The sequence below is a fragment of the Acipenser ruthenus genome, chromosome 23 (assembly GCF_902713425.1).
Source record: "Acipenser ruthenus chromosome 23, fAciRut3.2 maternal haplotype, whole genome shotgun sequence".
Lineage (NCBI taxonomy): Eukaryota > Metazoa > Chordata > Actinopteri > Acipenseriformes > Acipenseridae > Acipenser > Acipenser ruthenus.
This window is the reverse complement of record NC_081211.1, coordinates 2356444-2377507: the sequence shown is the minus strand read 5'-3', so window position 1 is coordinate 2377507 and position 21064 is coordinate 2356444. Positions and strand designations below refer to the sequence as shown.

The following is a 21064-nucleotide window of genomic DNA, read 5'->3' as shown; positions in this document are numbered from 1 at the left end:
TATGATTCACTATTGTTGTGTCAGCATACTTTATCACTAACTATTCTAGCGAGAGTTGCTTATTTTCTGACGTGAGGTGGGGAAGCTTATTAGCTTTGCACGGTGCATTGACGACCACAGGTGAAGCATTGTGCACTGTGCAGCAATTGTTCCTGGAATAATTAGTAAGTGTGGAATATAACGCTCCGAGCAGAAACAACTCTAGAGAATTATTCAGGATACACATTATATGATTTTGAAGAAGTAAAACTGAAATATTAGGAAAATGTCACTGAAAGGCTGGTTGAAACGCAACAAGCTAAGATTGTGATTGATGCCTGTTTAAGGTGCATTTAATTGCATATACATGCGTTTCTTGGACACCAACTATTAAACCAGACTGGTATGCCCATTTAAATTTTAAAGAACAAATGGTACACATTGCACGGTTCAGTTTGGTTTAATATGCTTTTATTATCGTATAAACACAAATAATAAACAAAATATAAAATAGAAGCAAGGACACAGTTTGGTACAAGAAGCGCTTTCTTCAGAAGGAAGAATATTGATTATGGGTTGTCACAAATTCAATGATAATCTGTTGTTTATGTATGTTTTTGATTGATCATCATAAAAACCTTTCTTTCTGGTGTGCTGTTACAACTAGTTTAGTTTAAGCGCTTCATGAAACATAGTATCATACAGTAACTATATGTGTATATTGACTTTATTTAATGTGTATACTGATTCTAGGGCATTTGCCAAGCACATCCCACTTTATTATTAGTTTATTTAGCAGACGCCTTTATCCAAGGCGATTTACAGAGACTAGGGTGTGTGAACTATGCATCAGCTGCAGAGTCACTTACAACTACGTCTCACCCGAAAGACGGAGCACAAAGAGGTTAAGTGACTTGCACAGGGTCACACAGTGAGTCAGTAGCTGAGGTGGGATTTGAACCGAGGACCTCCTTGTTACAAGCCCTTTTCTTTAACCACTGGACCACACAGCCTCCTAAACACTTACCCTAGCCCCAGCCCTAGCCCCAGCCCTAACCCTAACCCTAAACCTAACCCTAACCCTAACCCTAACCCTAGCCATTAAGAATCACCTGATGCCCTGAAGACAAACAGCGTCTGATTCTCACTCTAACATTTGTACTCTGCCCATTTTAATCCAGGCGTCTCATTGGTCGCTAACGTTACATTTGAAAGGCCATTTGACTGGGTCTGTACTAATCACACTCAACGTTTGTATGCTCCTGTCATTCGGTTACGCTGGCGTCATTACGAGGCGCCTCGCAACGCAAATAGCGTACACAACCAGCCTGCAATACTGTTTGTTCATGAAGCACGCGATTGGTCAAAGCAACGCTATGTTGATGAGACAGTTGTTTCCCCGCCTCCTTTTCCTTTGAAGGACTTTACATAAGTGACTGCCGATTTCGCGACGTTACTGGCTGAGCCTCACGTCAGTCGAAATGATAGGCTCTGGTCTTGATGCTGATTGGGCCCAGGTGCTGTCGGTCAGCACGCATTGTGGTTTACGTCACGGCGTATCGAGGTTGCGCTAAAAGAAAAGAGGAGGGTCTACAGGAGAGTCATTTTATTTATTTCTTTGTTTCGAGTAGAATAATAATAATAGTGATACAATTTTATTATTATTATTTATTTTTTTAAATTACGAGTCAAAAAAACTGGAAAGGGTTACTGGGGGATATAGAGGCCCGAAGCGAAGGGGAGGAGGATGAAGCGGCGCAATGCGGACTGCAGCAAACTCCGGCGGCCGTTAAAACGGAACCGAATCACCGAGGGCATCTACGGCAGGTACGAGGGGAGCTTGTGGGTGGTTTCATTCTTTTTATATCGAAACCCCGGAGAGTCAGCGCTGGGGGACAGGGTTGCCAAGAGTCTTTTACACGCCTCGCTCTCTCTTTCTTCAAATGACCCAACAGAATAAGGCAGCTATGCTGCTGTAGTGTTTTTGAAGTGTTTGTAATGGTTAGGCCGCGAGCAGCAGCCTGGGGTTCTCCTGTGGAAAGAGCCTCACAAAAGCAACTGGGTGATTTGGGGTTTTCACCTTGTCTAGCACCCCTTTCCAGACTGACAGGAAAACCCCATGTTTACACTACCTAAATGTGTACATTTTACAGCCCACAGAGATTATTGTACTATTTATATAGCGTTGTGCTGGTTTACCTTTTTTTTTTGTATGACGGAATCTTTGACATTGTCTACGGTGTGGATCATGAAGCGACTATTGTCGTGTGTGTGTGTGTGTATATATATATATATATATATATATATATATATATATAAAATGTGCGTCTTCTAATTTTTAAATTATTCTATTGTTAATATGTGTCATCTAAATAAACGCTCTTTTATACCACGTCCACGAAAGATACACTGTCAAACAGTTTTCATTCCTTAATATTATTTAGATCTTTGTTATTGTTATTTATTTATTTTTGTTGGGTAAATGCGATTTGCCTTTGCTTTCAGGCTGATGTAGTTTATTTTCTTTGGTCTGTATTTGAATAACACACCTTTGATTACCGTGACACCTGTAAGTCTTCTTGGATAAAGGCGTCTGTCAGATAAACTTATAATAAAGGTTACATTATGTAAGTAAAAAGATGAATCTACACTCTTTTTTTTCAAGAAACCTAGTAAATCATCTTACAAAGCAAAATCAGGGGTGCCCATTCCCATGGTCTAGTGTTTCTATCCTCCAGCTTTGATTGTTTTTGCTAAATATTCCAACCTCTGCCATCTACTAACTGCTCAGGTCAAGTGAATCTTTCATTTAAATGTAAGTACAAATCCCTGGAATGTTTCCCTTTTTTCTGAAGAGGTGTCAAACTAAAATGAAAGATGTGTACGGAGCAGCTGTGACTATCCATGGCTGTCCATCTGTTTAATTTTCATTTCCAAATGAAGTTTTAATAGCAGGTTAATTAGTGGTCTTTCTAGGTTTGCCAAAAGATCATTTGGTCTTTTTGTCAAGTTTATGCCTTTTTCATGTAAATGGCAAAACTGCATTTGAATTCTGGGAAACACAAAATGACTGTTCATTGTTAAATTGAAATGTTTATTTAGATGTGGTATTTGTTACATAGTTTGATCATTTAGACCCATGCTTGGCACTTCAAGTGTGCCATGCTGCACATTTAATTTGATTGCAGATGTACACAGGTGTCAGCTGTCCACTGTTTGATATACCAGAGTAGGTCATATTAAAAATCTAACCAAACAGTCTATGCATTTAAGGTTTAGCTGTGTTAAGTTACACTAATTAAGGCACTACCTGAAAAGTTTGTTTTTAAAAACTGTGCATCATTGGTTTTAGACTTTGACTTGACAAAAAAAAAAGGCTTGGGCTGATTTTAAGGCAACAGTGCTGACAGGAATAAATTGATACTCACAAGCGTTAGTCAGCACACCAAGGAATTTTGTCTTTTTTTTTTTTTTTTTGGCCAGGTTCATTAATTGCCTGACTATAAATCTTACTGCTTTCGCAGTTGAACCCTAAAATCTGAATGTATTTAAGATTCAAAACCAAGGAATGGGTAATTAACTTTGCCTGTTTTATTTCTGATTTGTGAATGGTTCAGGGCTTCACACAACCTGAATGTCACAAATGATAAGTTGCATTATCATTTGCCAATAGTTGATTTAAAAACAAACAGATGGTAGCTTGTAGATTCTTGCCTTAAGGTTTGACTTTAATGTTAATGCAGTGGTATGGCTCATTCCATACAAGTCTTAACTTTAATATATAGCCTATGTAATGCAGAACAAATCCGGCTTAATGCTGCTTTGTGGCTACATGGCCAAATACACATTGTTTAATTGTTGGGATTCTTGAGAATCAAGTACTTTGAGGCTGTTGCAAAAGCTTAGGCACACCTTAAATATGTGTACACTGCCATGGGAGAAAATGTTAGGATGAAAACTGTTTGGATCGGCTGACATGACGAACCAGTATTTCCTATTTTTAGGACCATTGTGCAGGTTCTTAGTAAAAGTTGCACAGTGTGAATTCATCCAGCCTCTCGGATATCCAACTGTTGAGTCTTGATTTACGGATTCACGATCAACAGGCACATGGTATGCTTTGTAGCCTCTAAAAAGTTTAGTGGAATAGTTTGCTTACCGAAGTTGAACCTAGCACCACATTAATTCAGTTTGACAAGTTTAAGAACTGCTCGCAGCCACATGTTGAACACTACTGACTTGAATTATTTTTATTTAATGTGCCCTACAGCAAAAAAAAAAAAAACCTAACTTGAAGTTGCTTCAAACAGCATGTCCCATTTAAGGCCATAAAATACTATGCTTACTGTGTTCAACAAGAATGGTGAAATGATTTTATCCGATTTGGGGTGCAAATACTTTGAAAAGGCCCCAAAGAACATTACGATAATGAAGCAAAACATTTATAAATAATTTAGGCTACTACTTACCTTTTGACTGCATTCATTAACATTAATAATCATCTTTTGAAAGATTAAAGATTTTTGTTGTATGCTGCTGGTATGCTTTTCTTTTATGTTACTTAAAAAAAAAATGTAATTCTCAATTAGTACAGTACTTTAAATGAGGTTAGTCAGTGGTGGTCAAGAAATAGTAAGTTTCTCAACAGTAAAATCAGAAGTGATCTATGCATTATTGGGAGATGTGTGTAACGGCAGTGCTGGTACGCTATGTTAAATGATCCGTTTATAATGACTCCCAGGCTTAATTGCCACATCAGGGGCAATTATATGTATGTTTATATATATGTATGTATATATATATTTATTACATAGTTTGATCATTTAGACCCATGCTTGGCACTTCAAGTGTGCCATACATACATACATACATACGTATGTATGTGTGTGTGTGTGTGTGTGTGTATATATGTATATATATATATATATATATATATATATATATATATATATATATATATATATATATATATATATATATATATATATATATATATATATATATATATTCCTCAAATGTACATTACAGTAAATGAATGGATGAGAGGTCATTAAATACTTTTAGGAACAGAGGGTGTTTAGCTGGAAATATCCACTAATAATAGTCACATTGTTCAATTTTGATTACATGATTCTGTGACAGTGTCCAACTTGTATCCTGCTGCAAGGAAGCAGGAACGTTTTTGTTTTAGTTCTGTAACACACTTGGGGATTTTGTTTGAATAAACTGGCAGTGATGGGGTACCAACCAGCCAAGATCATGAGAACATTATGAACTAATGGCAGATAATTCTGTGCAAACAAGTTTAAATGTTTGTTACAAGACTGGTTTTTATTAAAGCCAGCTTTTATACCACATTCCAGCATACTCTACGGTAGGGGTGAGTTAGAGCACTCGAAATAAAAATAATTGCTCGAGCCCTTCATTTATTACCCAAGTTCTCGAAAAAGTCACCTATATGAAACGAAGTTAAATACAAAACTATGCATGTATGTCGCCTTCACGTGAGAGCAGTTATGAAAAGGAAGGGGCTTGGCAATTAGACCTGGATTTTGGACAGAACAGGCTGGAATTCTGAAATGTTGGAAGCTTTTTTAATTTATTTAGAATATGCTAAAAAAAAAATAAGAAAGGCTTGTTGTATATAAACATAGGTTACTATAAAGCAGACATAGCTTGAACTTGCGATTTAAAAAAAAAAAAAAAAACAAACAAAAAAACCACAATAATACAAAAGATACATGACTTAAAATTGTTGTTTGGATTTTGTACCGAGCAGACTGGAATGTTACTTTTTTTTTTTTTCTTTTTTAAAGTGCAATCGGCGAAAATATGGACATTGTGTTCCAACAGATTCCTTGTCAGTGGACTTTGCATTCCCCAGTCTTCCCAATACTAGGCGGATGGCTTTTATCAATTTTTCTGTATGATTTTGGACCAAACGGCCGTTTTTATGTTTAGTTTTGTTTTGAATATTTCAACTACTGCACTAAAGTAAAGGGCAAAAAATTAAACTGGCTTCACTAGGCATATTGCTGTTTCAACAGACATATTGAAAATATTCAATTGCTGTGTATTTTGTCCTCATCCCAAGCAGTGACTGAATTTATATCGATCTAGTTTCTTTATTTTACAGTACACCATTGTGAATAAGCAGGGTGGTGAGAGAGTCACTCTGCTTATCTGGAAAAACTGTTCAGACAAAATCCAATGCTCACATTTTCATGTGATAAGTGTTTACAGTACAGTCTGGATTAATGAACCATAGTGGGATGCACCTAGCTTCTGTTTACACTGTACTTTCCTGATGATTTCTGTGGACCATAGTTTTGTTTTTAGACTACATTTGCATGGCAGAAAGGCAAATTGGTTCCTTTAGTGAGACCTGGAAATATATAGCTAGACTGTTTTAATACTTTTTTGTGCTGATGTTCATTGTTAATGGCAAATTTTAGATTTATTATTTTTGTAAGATAAAATGACAAATCTGATTGTGGTGTTTTATGACCATGCACCATTAAGGTGCATCAGATCTGATCTCTTTTTTTTTTTTTTTTTGTGTCAAGGTGATCCAATTGTAAGTGCTAATATTTATAGCTTGAGCTACAAGCAGTTGATCCCCATATTGCTTTCATCTTGCCCGTGTACAGTAGCTCAGACAAGGGGATCTGAGCATTTTGTTTTGTTTTTTGTAAATGTCATAATTTGACTCACTCATAGAAAGTAAAGATAGAGCTTAATCTGGCAGTGATGTTGAATATAGTAGTAAAGAGGTCACCCTGTACAAACAGGAACCAAAGCATAGCATGCCACCAGTGAAACAAAGAAATTGTTGCCAGATAGAATGTAACCTCTCTTTTTCAAGATTCCTCTCAAAATGTTCAAAATTCTGTTCAAGTTCTTTTTAACTATGTAAGTGAATCATATGCATGTGATACTGCTTTAAAAATGTAAACGATTATTGGCTTTTGGTGTGTTTTTAAAAGATTAGGCTGCAGTAATCCTATACAAGGTCTGGTGTTTTTCTTTTGAACTATTTTCTGTTTTTAATTGCAGCACCTTCTTGTACCTGAAGTTCCTGGTTGTCTGGGCACTGGTGTTGTTGGCGGATTTCGTCCTGGAGTTCAGATTCGAATACCTGTGGCCATTCTGGCTGTTTATCAGAAGTGTTTATGACTCCTTCAGATATCAGGGTCTGGTATGTATTCCCTTTTCAGGTTAAAACTAAAATACTTTTTTCAATAAAGAAATTAAGCTTTGTTAAAATGTAATTTTATACAGAATGCTGATTTGAATTTGTTTTCTCTTTCAGGCGTTTTCAGTGTTTTTTGTTTGTGTAGCATTCACGTCAGATATAATATGCCTACTCTTCATACCTGTACAATGGCTATTCTTTGCTGCCAGTACGTACGTTTGGGTACAGTATGTGTGGCACACAGGTAAGATTGCATCCCATTCTCCTGTTTGGTTGACATACTGGTTGGTATACTGAAAAATTACATACTGTTGTGGTATTTAAACATGCCACATGTGGAAAGAAGACGAGTAACATGCATCCTATCTTCTGCTTTAAAAGAATTCACAGCTACAGTAAAGTTTTTCAAAGTAGATTTTCTTTTTTGGTAAGTTTGCTTATGCTGCCAAAACAAACTTTTTTTCCCTTGATCTGTTATCCTAATAATGATTTCTGACAGAAACAGGGTTTTTATTGCCTTTCTCTGGCGGTGCTGTTAGAGGGTAAGACTACATTGGATACAATGTTCATTGAGTGTAAACTAAATAAAAAAGGGAACAATTTAATTAGCACTTGGAGACTTGTAATTGCTCACACCGCTTGGATATATAAACCTGAGGCAAGCCTTTTTTTCAGCTTGGTGAACAAGCTGAATGTGCTGCCAAATTGGCTGATGTGGCTGATCTCAATATGTTTTACTTGTTTTGTTTGCAATACACCCATTGTCACAATAGTAAATACTTTACCTGGACACTGGTTTAACATGTTACTAATAAATAATCCTAACCACTGTGACAGCTTTCATTCCGCTCATCGAATATAGGCTAACTAGGTAAAGTATTCTGAGATTAATGCTAGTCAGGGTTTGTGAAACCAGCCAAAAGACCAACATTTTGAGTAATAGTCGAGTTTTACGGTGATGAAGGCCATGATTTCATTATTTAGCTGTGAGAGCAGGGAGTACAGTTTGTGTAAGTATTCCATAAAAAAAAAAATCAATTTTGTTTTGTTTTATTTTTCACAGAAAGGGGAGTATGTTTACCCACAGTATCACTCTGGATACTGTTTGTTTATATAGAAGCTGCAATCAGATTTAAAGATCTGAAAAATTTTCATGTGGACTTATGTCGTCCTTTTGCTGCACACTGGTAAGTTTGACCTTTTTCTTGCGCCTTAAAAGTAGTTACAGCTAACATAAAGTTTATTTGTTGTGCACCTCCATTTGGTTTATATGTCTTAAGTTTTTAAAAAACATGTTATATATATATATATATATTATATAAAAAATTTAATATAATTTTTTTAATTTTTTTTTTTTATCTCATTTGGTACCATGCTAGGATAAAGAAAGCTCTGTCTGCATTTCTCACTTTAAGCAAGCTTCTGATTGGTTAATAATAGGAATTAATGTGTTGGGAACTATATCACGCTATAGGTGAAATGACCAAGAAGGAATACTGTAGTACAAAACCCGAATAAAGTTATTAAAATGAAAAATACGTAGTGGTCTTTATCCCAAAAACTGCACACAAGACCTATAAAGCAAATGCAAGCACATAACTGGTAGATTTTTGCACTTCTTCATAATCATTTCCATTAAAAACAGCAATACACTGTTATATGTTCCCTGGTTTCATAAAGAATGTACTTATTTTCTTTTTTTTTCTGTCCATGAAGCATTGGGTATCCTGTTGTGACACTAGGCTTTGGTTTCAAAAGTTACGTCAGCTACAAGATGCGATTAAGAAAACAAAAGGAAGTTCAGAAAGAGAATGAGTTCTATATGCAGCTTCTTCAGCAGGCTTTGCCTCCAGAGCAGCAGATGCTTCAGAGGCAGGAGAGGGAAGCAGAGGAAGGTGAGATTTCTATGTGAACGTTTGGTACTAAAGTACTGTTATGAAAGGAAGTCTATTTGCTTTAAAGACTTTAATGCTACTTTAATCTTATTATTGATCTTTAAACTTGTGTATGAACTCTGTATGGTGAAAAATTCACACAAGAACCAAATATTCTATTGCTTCTTATAACCTGAAACTTTAATATGCAAGTCAATCTTTCAGAACTGTTATGAACCACTTTTTCAATTCAGAAAAAAAAAAAAACATTATGTCCTTTCTACCTTATAAATCAAGTACATGAATATGATTGATTATTCCTTTAGTAACAATGGAAAACATATTTTTTGTTAAACTGAAGTGTACAAATATAATCAACTAATGCAAAGATGTGTCAGCTTCTATAAACTGGGGAATCCTGTAATGCAGTGAATTCAGCTGGCGTTTCTTGTCACTTCACATTTCCTATATAACTTTAGCAGGCTGTCCATGAGAGTGCTACTGATACATGAAAGTGTAATGTTCTTAAATGCTGTGGTAGACCACACTGGAAATGCCCCCTTTTGTTTGAATAAATGTATTTTGAGCAGTTTATTAATTTACTTTAATATTTCAGCATGTGTGACGTATAAGCCAATTCCTTACGTTTGCTTCTGTTTAATAGGCCTACATCTTTCTTTTTGCATTCCAGCTGCAGCAGCCAAAGGGATCTCAGAAGTGGATTCCACGCTGATTTCACAGCAGAACGGGGGAATCCCAGCCAGTAAAAAACTGGTCACAACATTACCAGAACTTGAATACAGAGAAAAAGGGAAAGATAAGGACAAAGAGGCCAAAAAACAGAACCTTGGAATAAATAACAATATTTTACAGTCCGTAGACTCTAAAGTACAAGAAATTGAATACATGGAAAATCATATCAATAATAAGAGATTGAATAACGATCTCGTGGGGAGTACAGAAAACCTCTTGAAAGAGGAGCTTTGTATGGCCTCCTCAAAAAATTACAAGAACGCCAGCGGGACAGGCAACTCGTCTCCTCGCAGCCACAGCGCGTCCAATGGGAGTATTCCCTCATCTTCGTCCAATAAGAATGAGAAGAAACAGAAGATCACCAGTAAGAGTCCGAGCACTCACAAGGATTTAATGGAAAACTGTATACCTAATAACCAGCTGAGCAAACCTGATACACTAGTACGGTATGTTTCCTTGTTTTTTATTTATCTGTTTATTTTGTCTCTTACACCCCATCCTCTTTGATCCCAAATCTCCTTAAATATTGGTTTATATTTGCATAATGTACTTCTTTTGTCAAGCACTATTTCTATTTGATCTTATCCTTGAAGTATGCATTATTGAAAATATATCAAAAGTATTTTGAACAGCTTAGTTGAGTATCACTGCCTCTACTTTAACTGCTAATATCTCATAAACCATTTCAGGGGCTGTCTTTATATTTTGGTTTGGGGAACTTCTCTGCAATATTTAATGGTACTGTTCACTTTGACCTAGGATTGCTGCCATACTGGGCTCATATGACTTCGGACCAATAGACCTAATGCTAGAGGTATTGGTTTAATTCTTGGTACGCAACTATGCTCTGTCATAGGTATCGTGCAAGAAAAAATTGCAGTTTTGTGTAATTAAATTTACAAAGCTGCCGCTGCAACAGTATCGGAGCCTCATATCTCAGACACCATATAAGAGTATAACCATATTTGCAGGTTTAAAAAAAGGCCTGCATGCTAAACGTGTTGGTCACCTTGACATTTACCTCATTTGACCTCATGACTATTATTAACACTGAATTACAGTACTTGTATTCTATTACAGTTGGTGTTCAATAATAATAAACTGTTTCACTGCCATATTGTTCTAATCGCATGGCATGTCAACGATTTAGATCTTTTTTCACCTCTCTATTTTACTTGTTTATAAACCATTTGCTCACAAATGTCTCAACCCCAGGGATGCTTTTCTAGTTTTATTTTATTGAAATGCTGATTTTAAAAAGTCAATTATTTTTTTGAGTTCAGATGCTGTGTGTGTGTGTGTGTGTGTGTATATATATATATATATATATATATATATATATATACTACGTTCCAGTATGTCTTCTGAAAAATATATACTTAGAGGGTTAATGACTACATTCAAAGTGTAAGTGAAGATCATCTTGTGTATCTTTGCACCCATCTTATTTTGTTTCCAAATTTGTTCATTTAAATGGTTTGACAGAAAATCCAGCCTTGGCTAATTATTAAGGTAACTGATTTTAATTTTCTTTAGTGTTCTGTTCCTTATGGTTAACATTCTGTCTAGGATTCAATGTTGAAGACTTAACAACTGTTTTTAATTCTTTCACGACTGGTGTAACTTTCATTTTCATTTTAAGACCTGATTCAAGATGTTGTACATAAATTGGTCCACATAGGTGAACTGAGTTGTCTGCACATGGTGTTTGATTGTTCTAATTATACCACAAACCAGAGGTAAGACCCTCATTGGAGAGCAGTGTAAGCCATTTCAGGTTTTACTGTGCACATAATTGGTGATGTCTGAGTTTACTAATTAGTTAAACCGCCTAGAGAGGAACAGCTCAAGTGAGGTTAATTTTAAGATCGTTTAAAACCTTGCATGTCTGCAATGCAATGACAGTGTTATTTCGATCACTGAAAACCTATTATGTTGTTGCCATGCTTAAAATAAACCTCATAAGTACATATACAGTACAATGGTACTACATTCATTTTACACATAGTATTACACGATCTAATTTCATGAATTGTGGTTTCATTGATACTATTGTCATAGTGATGTGGCATCAAACTCCTTCAAGCCAGGAAACAAGATATGGTTAACAAGCTGGCAGTTAGATATCATTGCATTTCAACTACACCGCACACAAAACATCTATATGTGATACACGAAAGAAATTGTTTAGGAAAAGTTGTTCCACACCTTAACATATGAATTTAAGGTATCCTAACTTGAGTTGTAGACCCTTTTAAAGACATTTTTGCAAACTTTGAACTGCAGATAAAATATCTGTTGGAGTAAAATTTCAATTTACACTTTTAATTATAACACTTTACATAAGAAGTTTAAGAAGGTGGTTTGCTGAATAGTAAATATTAAATTGTGTAATTAAACTACCAGTGAAGCTATACAACATTTTAAAAGTATAAAACTAATAAACTTTTGAGAGCAGTACTTTAACTGCTCCTTCCTGCAGGAAAGTTGTTTTTAGGCCAGTAATATTCTCTTACAATTGCTTTATTCCTCTTGGTAAGTTTGTATGGATGGTAACCTATATTTTGCCAAAGTGGTCACAGAGCACAGGGGGACAGGGTAGATGCAACAAAACTAATTTGGCCTGAAACAGACACAAGTCTAGTTTGAAGTAAGACCCTTCCTTTCCTACTTCCTTCCTGATTAGACCGTGTTAGATACTAGTTACTGTAGTCAAGAAAGTTAAGCATATTGAAATCCTCTGGTAGTATGGGGTTGTGTGTGCACAATAGGTTTCACTGATTTGGCTGTCTTTTGAAGGTGCAGCAACTACAATATTGCTGTGTTGAAACCCAAGTCAGATTGTTGTTTTCAATGCTGCATACGAATATGACAAATTAACTGGTGAATACAATGTAGTTATTAACAGAAAGAAATAACTTTAACTGACTTGGGACCATTTTTGCTATTCAGTAATTACTGTATCTTTCTTCTTATTAATGTAGTTTTTATGTAACTGTTATAAGCATGAACATTGTGTTTTAAATAGTTCTTCTTTCACAAGGCTGGAGCAGGACATAAAGAAGCTGAAGGCAGACCTGCAGGCCAGCAGACAGGTTGAACAGGAGCTACGCAGCCAGATCAGCTCGTTGAGCACCACAGAGCGCAGTATCCGTTCCGAGCTGGGTCAGCTTCGTCAGGAGAACGAGCTGCTGCAGAACAAGTAAGAGCAATCAGCCCCTGCCTTTCAATCCCTGTTTTGAAATGGTATGTCTTCACTTCTAACTTTTAATATTCTGGAATCAGGCCCTGGCCATTCCTGCTCTGGCTGTGTGTTTTTTATATGTATTTATTTATTTATGCATTTAGTTATCTACTTAACAGGGATGAAAATGAGACTTGGTTTTATTATGAGCTAAATTAGGCAAAGCATATAAAATCTTGTTTTGGTTCTAATTTAAAGGCTGTAAGGACTCTGGAAGCTAGTTGACCTACCGCTAGCTTGCTGTCCAGGGTGAAGTTCTTTGGGTTTATTTAGCACAGCTAATAGATGTTATGTTCTGTATTAAATTGTCCCAAGGTTGCACAATGCTGTACAGGCGAAACAGAAAGATAAACAGACTATCAGCCAGTTGGAGAAGAGGCTGAAAATGGAGCAGGAAGCGCGGGCTATTGCAGAAAAACAACTGGCAGAGGAAAAGAAACGAAAGAAACTTGAGGAGGCGACAGCGGCTCGAGCAGTGGCACTTGCTGCTGCTACCAGGTATAGTCTATCAGTCAAAGCTTGTTAAAAATGTACAAGGATTTTACCAGATGTACAGGGATTGGCTGGCCCTTTCCCATCAACCAAAACCTCATACAAAAATGACACTGATCTGAAAACGGAACTCGGTATCTTTTATACTTTAAAAAAGTATAGCTCTTTATTGGAATTAATACATAGTTCTTTGCTTGTACTAAAGATTGAAAAGACTGCAGACTTAAATGCAGTAGACTTGTTTCCACAAGATGGCTTTAAGAACCATGTTTTAGTTCTCAGGAAGATGGTTAGCTTGTGTGTTTGTTGTGTTTTTTATTTTTTATTTATCCTGTATATTTGGTTTCCACAGAGGGGAGTGCACAGAATCGCTCAGGAGTCGCATCAGGGAGCTGGAGACAGAGTGTAAAAAATTAACAATCGATATGAAAGTCAAAGAGGAGCAGATCCGAGATTTAGAAATGAAAGTGCAGGTGAGATCAATGACGCCCTTTTTTTTCTGGCTTGCGTGTGTTCTGTTTTGTATTGCTGTAAATGTTGCCATTTCTTAAACTGTTTGAGATGCCAGCTTCATATTTTCATTGTTATGGAAACTCATTTGGCTAAATGCAGTGGTACCCTTCACATTGACCCCTGACTTAATATGATGTTATTTACAGGGTTAAACGGTGTTAGCTAAATGTGTCTGCAATGTATGTCTTGACACAAAGATGGCTTTAGATAATCTCCCAGGGTACAGAGAAAAATATAAATACTGGAGCAACAGAACCGTTCAGAATGATAATAAAAAGGGTTTAACTGTTTAAATTGCATTTGTTAAATTACATGTGTACTTGTGCTGTTGTAGCGCTGCAATATATGAAAAATTCTCCTCCTGTGTTTCATAATAAGAATAAGACTGTTACAATGTCATGCTAATCAACTTGTATACCTGTTCTGAATTGTGTCTGATTTAGGAACTGCGGAAATACAAGGAAAGTGAAAAAGATACAGAAGTGTTGATGTCGGCTCTTTCAGCCATGCAAGATAAAACACAGCACTTAGAAAACAGCTTGAGTGCAGAGACCAGGATTAAACTGGACTTGTTCTCAGCGCTAGGGGATGCCAAACGACAGCTTGAAATTGCACAAGGTAAGAGACACAGGGAATATGTGGGTGATTTTTTTTTTTTATTAGGATGGGCACTAATGCAGTAGACTGCAACTGTTCTGTTTTAACATCCTGGTGGGCAGACCACAGTTTGTCTGTTTTGAAAAAACACAATTTCCATCTTGAGATTACAAAGCAGCTTCCCTTTATGATAAACAAATATGTTGAAAATAGTCATGTTCTTTGGCCAAGAATCTCCAGAAGAAAAGTTTTGTATCCCCCCCCCCCCCCCCCCCCCCCCCCCCTCGATTTAACCAAGTAGATTTGTTTTCCATGAGATTTTTTAAATAGCTTCATTAAAGCTAAAACAATATTTTTTTTATGAAATTATTTTGAAGGGCAAATAATCCAGAAAGACCAGGAGATCAAGGACCTGAAACAGAAGATTGCCGAAGTGATGGCAGTGATGCCCAGCATTACATACAGTGCAGACACCAACAATCTGAACCCTGTCGCTCCACACTACTCCTCCAAGTTCATGGATACTAGCCCCTCCGGACTGGATCCAAACGCCTCCGTTTACCAGCCCCTGAAGAAGTGAATGCCACCTTTCTCTTTGCCCTGTTGAAGAGTTTTTGTTTTTTACTTTTTTCTTTTTTTTCTGGTCAAGAAGACATTGTATTGTGTGACTGTATTTGTTGTAGTTAAAACACACACACACACACACACACAAAAAAAAAAAAAGACCTCACATGTCGACTAGAACTGCCCAATGGTTTCTTTCTTGTAAATTTCTAGATAACCTCACAGAACTTGGCGTATTTGTTTTGGTCAGTGCATTGATGCTTAAAGGTGTTTTGTTTTGTTTTTTCTCCTCTCCTTGGTTGCCCATTTTGCCTTTGTTTCTCTTTTCACTTGGTTTCCTCTTGAATGGAAAAAAAAACCATATACTTACAGTTGCATCTTTCTTCACTCTCTTCTGATCTGTTCTGGGTAAGTAAATGTATAAATCTGATCTGAATAAATAATCTTTATCTGTGAACTTTAAAAAGAATAGTGTCTAAAGTGCAACATGGCACTCTTTCTGTGTAGACTCTTTATAGTCTTTCTGTCAAGAGAACTATAATTTGAATACAGAGGATTCAAGATCAAGGGTAGAACTTGCATGACCGTCCTTTAGATTGGCCAGATAGAGGAATGGTAAACCCTGTGTCCCAGGAGTTTAATACTAATCTTGTTGTTTTAAACTAGAGCACTTCAGTTAATCTAAGATCTGTACAAGTTGAACTATCAATTTTAAAGATCTGACGGTGGTATACATAATAAGCTGAGGCAGGCTCTTGTATTCCATACCGCAGTCACAATTTTATAAAAAGGTTTCAGATCAAAAACGGATGAAGGGTTGATGAGAAGCGAGTGTGTGAACAATGTCATTCCATTACGCAAATAATATATACAGATCACCCCTTACTGGACCAGTCCGATTGAGAGGTACCTTTTTCAAGTCATAAAGTGGGAATAACTATGATGACAAGGTTAATATTGAAATGGTGGATGCTGAATCTACTTGTGCTGTTTTTAGTTACCGAGTTGGTAGTTGTCTTTTTGACAGTGCCTTGAAAATAGACACATTTCAAGAGAAAAGTTCTCATTCTCCTTTTCAATTATACCACAGTCTACTGCAATATAAGCAGTCTAGACACAAAACTATAGCATGACTGCTTTCTTCTTTTAAATTGTAGTATTCTTTTTGTTTATTATTATTATTATTATTATTATTATTATTATTATTATTATTTGCCTGAAAGATGTTGCATCCTACAAGGCATGATGTGAGAAAGGGAAACAAACATTTAATTTAAGATGGATTTTAGTGCAATTTCTAGACTTTTGACCTGCCAAATAAAATTTACATTTCTAGCATTATTTTTTTTTTCAGTGTGTTTTAAGGTTAGCATCCACTTGTGTTTTGTAAGCATCTTTTATTACAGCTGAATATTGGGTTCAGCTTTTGTGCCAAGAAAATACTTTATTTTCCTGAAATGTTTTCATACGTGGGTGTAAAAGTTAAATGTATTACAAATACATTGGCAAGAGCCGCTGATAATAGTAAATTAAAGGTGTTATGCTTGGAAAAATATACGTTACTTAAATTTCAAAGAGAAGCAATACTGAACCATAGACTCTGTTGCCACGCATTTGCAGTAGACTCTAACGATTTGACAAAGTATTTTTCTTTTGTTAAAATGGTATTGTATACATTGTGTATTTGTCACCATGGAAAAGTGTTGCGGAATTCAGTTGTATCATGGGTTCATGAAGCTTTGTGCAGAACTTGGAATATTGTCACTGACTTAATGCTGAGGGGAAATACTTTTCGTTCTTTTTGTTTGGCTGCCATTTCGGCGTATTTCTTTATATAACTGATCTTGGCTGCATTCTTTTTCTGTGGGGTTTACAAGGAATAAACATTTTCTTGCAGATGATAAAGCTGTGTTATCAATTATTTTATGTCTTGCACATTTTTTAAAAAAAATAAGAACTAAAGGGTGACCAGCACTGACAAAAGGATATTTCAATCGTTCTTATCTTTTTTAAATGATTGATTTATATTTGTCCCTAAAAGATATGCAATTTAAACAGAATGGTTGTAACTTTATTTTGGCTCCCCCCACCAGCCTGTGTGTGTGTGTTATTCTGTAATTTCTTAGAATATTAGAAGAACCAAAAGGGGATGTATTTATTTTTCACCACAAGGGGGCATTTGTTGTTAACACGAATTATCTTTAGCTTGTAGTTTACTGTCACTCTCCCCTACATAAGACATATATATGCATTTACTCTATGTGTATGTGTGTGTGTATGTATGTGTGGATAAGGGTGTCTGCTAAGAAATAAATAATATATAGAATTTATATTTATTGGCACTTCTGTCAAGTTTAAACTGGCATCTGTAATTTACCAATATTCACAATCCTCATGTGATGATATTTCCAACCGAAGCAGACCGTCTATATAAAAATGAAAATATTGCTCTGGGTGTAAACATCACTGTATGTAAACGGTACCAAATAATTTAAGTCCATTAGCTTTGACTTTTTAGAATGTTCAAGTTGTTTCACACAAAGACCCTTTAAGTTAAACATTTCACACCCAGAACTCCATTTACATTTTCATATACAATATTTCCTCTACAGTACTGCAATATTGCTGGTAAGCAATGTTGTAGTCCTGTACTGCAAATGCATGTACTGTGGCTTTGGATATGATTTGTTCAGGATGGACTATTTTACAACAATGGGTTTGGTGGTAGTGCAGAGAGTAGCAGATAATCCTGCAGTCAGTTTCCATAAATATGTATAATAAACTTAAATTCTTGATTTTATAAGGGGTTATTTCCTGTTACTAAAATAATCTGCAAATACATGATACATCTGAAATGATGACCATTACAGTTTATTGACTATTTGATTTGATGAATGAAACTTTTTTACAACCACTTTTTTTTAAACCATGAATAACCTTCAAATTCAACAGTAAGCCTGTTGTGCTAAAGGTATCGGTTCCCCCCCCCCCCCCCCCCCCCTTTTAATACTTTGTTCTGTATTTTTCAAAGGCAAGGTATTTGTGACTACAAAAAGGTGTGTGATGTTTCCTCTTTAAAAATGTTTTTTTTCAAGCAGGTGCCAGGTGCTGCTGAAAGGGACATTTGTTACTGTATTCAACATTTATCTTTGCAAGCATATATGCTTGGGCAGAAGAGTAATAACTGTACTTTTTACATTTGTTCTGTTTTAAAGCAGAATTTACTGTTGTTGAAGGTGAACAGAGTCATTGGTAAGACCTGTTTTGCTCATAGCATTGGTAAGTTCAAGGGACAGTACCATAGATGCATAGTTTTTTGTTGGATTTAAGTTATTTTGTATCTCTTCTTTCTTTTCTTTCTTTTATAATGGGCTGGGCTAAAATAGCCTAACTGGCAGTTGATCCGTGCAGTTCTGAACAATAGAAAAAGAAAACTGTGGTTGTCAACCAGAGAAAAAATATTAAGCAGATTCAAGCACTTAAAGCATGCTGCCACTTTTCTCCCAGGTAGATCCTTGTCAAGCAAAGGCTGAATGCAGTTTTTATTTGTTACTCCAAAGCTGTAAAAACAGATATTTGAGGGGGAGGGGGACTTGGCACAGGGAGTTTATGCACTAACCTTTCATTATTGGGGGAGCTGTGTTCTGGCAAGTGAAATGATTTGAGGGTCATGATCAGCCATGATGGTGCATTGCTGGAGTGGAAACAGTTTCTTGCCCAATGTTGAAAGTTTCTGTGATTTGGGGCTATACACTAGCATGTCTGTTGCTTGTCACAACCCCTTCCACACCTCTGCGGGCTTGATCCATCATGCTCAGCTTCCTACTGAAGATTTGCTTTCGCTTGGTGTTTTGCAAATGTTGCCATTCCAGGAACAGCCGGGAAACTATCTTGATGGACACATTGGTCAATGCAGCTACTGCACAGGCCAGTTGCATGGAAAACTACTATTCGACCAGATCCTTGTACTTTCTCGTGCTTGTTGCTGAAAAGCTGTACGCTCCTCTTACTCAGCTGATAGAGGTCTGGTGACACGAGACATTGCAGACTAGGGGCTTTCACATTTTAATGTATACGTTTATCAAGGTATTTAACTGAACAACACAAACAATCTGGGTTTGGGCCAAATACCCTGTAGTCAATTTGTCAACTGCCTTCAAGTTTGTCAAATGCCTAATTCGGCAATGCACTGGCCAGATTAGCACTCGGACTACGTTGCATAAAATAATGTTAGGTTATCCAAGATGGTGCTAATCTGGGTCTATGAAACCTTCATTTTACCTGCTATTTGTTGTGTGAGTGTTTTTAAGTTATGGGATGGTTACAGTAAGTAACTGGCCTCAATTATAGTACAATATTAAATTTTTAAGATATCTGTCTTGGTTTTCTTTTCTCAATTCTTGACAGTGGGTGGGGAGTGTAATCTAATATTTCCTATTACAAATACATAATATATCTGCTGCATATTTTTACTCCTTCTGTATTGCACTTGAGGTGAGCTGTGAACAGTCTAATGTAATAACTGATATCCACACATTAAGATGAATCAGCTGAAACTGTAAAGGGGAGCCGTGGGGAACGAAGAGCACCACAGTGACTTCTTCATAGGTTGTTAGGATGTGAAAATGTACTTGTTTAACATTTTAAGCAAATGATTTGTGTGACAGTTGTATAATTAATTAAAAAAAAAACACTTAAGCAATTCACTCAACGATCCCATTTATTTTTGGCTGCTGGGATCATAATAAAATATGAATTGCAGTTTTAATATTTCGTGATGTGCTCAGGTCTTGACGGTAGCGTATACAGGGTGTCCTAGAATTCAAGGCCATGCATGTTGCTGATTAGGATGTTCTTTGCTAAATCAGTGGTGCATACATCCAAACGATTGGAATTGGTTGTTTGCTTAAAGACACGTTCACATGTGGTACATGGAACACATCCCCAGCGTAGTCAAGCCAAGAGGAGTCTTGCACGACAAGATTTTCCCAAAGTTCTTGCCACTTGCTTTCCGAGCCAGCGGAATGCTGGCGTGACGGTGAAGGAGCCGCCTATGACAGGAGGGTGTGTGTATCCAATTCCAGTCTGTCATGTAGAAGGGTAGGAAAATATTTAAACCCCTTTCACCACTCAAGTTGTTTATTTCCCACCATGCCCAGGAATCATCTGTTTCCATTACAGCACAGTGACCCCTTTAAATCTGCTAGTGTTGCAATCATTATGCGTGGTTCTGATGCTCTGATATTGAGCTGTCATTTTTCTCTAAATCGTCCTTTTCCTGGCTCCGCCTTCTGTATTCTCCTCACCCCATCATTACAGAAGTGATAGACCTTAAGTAGCACCCTAAGGGTAGAAATATGTGAATAAATCACACACAATGTGGGGGTAAGTTGTTTATTAATGATCTATTACTAATGTAATGTGTATAGTTTCAAAACTTTAAAAGTTAACTTGCTATTAGATACACAGTCTAAACAAGTGGGCAGACATTCCAAACAAACATCAAAATAATATCCAGATGGTTGGTAAGAGATCATCATCATTGACAAGTCAACAGTTGTCTCCTTATGTTATGCAAACTTGATGGTTGTTAGAGTGGTATTCAAAAGATATATATACTCAGTTAGTGCTGATGATGAGCATAAGTTAGAGTGAAGACTAAGGAAAGTATAAACTGGCGGCTGTTAGTGATGGCTTTATTCCATATTGAAATAAAGGTTTTAGCTTGGCACTAGACTGGAGGAGTTGGAAAGATGATAAAAAAACAGCACACACTGTTTGGTCACTTTTCTTTCTTTTACTCTCAGGATTCAAGAGCTTGGTTTAAGCCCTGGCAGAACCACACACACTTAC

At 36.4% G+C, this 21064-nt stretch overlaps 1 protein-coding gene across 2 annotated transcripts; it reads left to right on the top strand.

Annotated features, from left to right (window-relative positions):
- Positions 1–1468: 1468 nt before the first annotated feature.
- Positions 1469–15352, top strand: LOC117414134 (macoilin). 2 transcript variants are annotated; one of them, XM_058997409.1, is made up of 11 exons: positions 1469–1806; positions 7036–7177; positions 7292–7418; positions 8238–8361; positions 8891–9069; positions 9740–10247; positions 12830–13003; positions 13361–13543; positions 13890–14010; positions 14494–14668; positions 15025–15352. In XM_058997409.1, the coding sequence occupies exons 1-11, from the start codon at positions 1727–1729 to the stop codon at positions 15225–15227; spliced, it is 2016 nt and encodes a 671-aa protein (XP_058853392.1). In that variant the 5' UTR covers positions 1469–1726; the 3' UTR covers positions 15228–15352. The 2 variants fall into 2 exon arrangements, with proteins under 2 accessions (XP_058853392.1, XP_058853393.1); XM_058997410.1 differs by having other exon boundaries at positions 1471–1806; positions 12845–13003.
- Positions 15353–21064: the final 5712 nt, after the last annotated feature.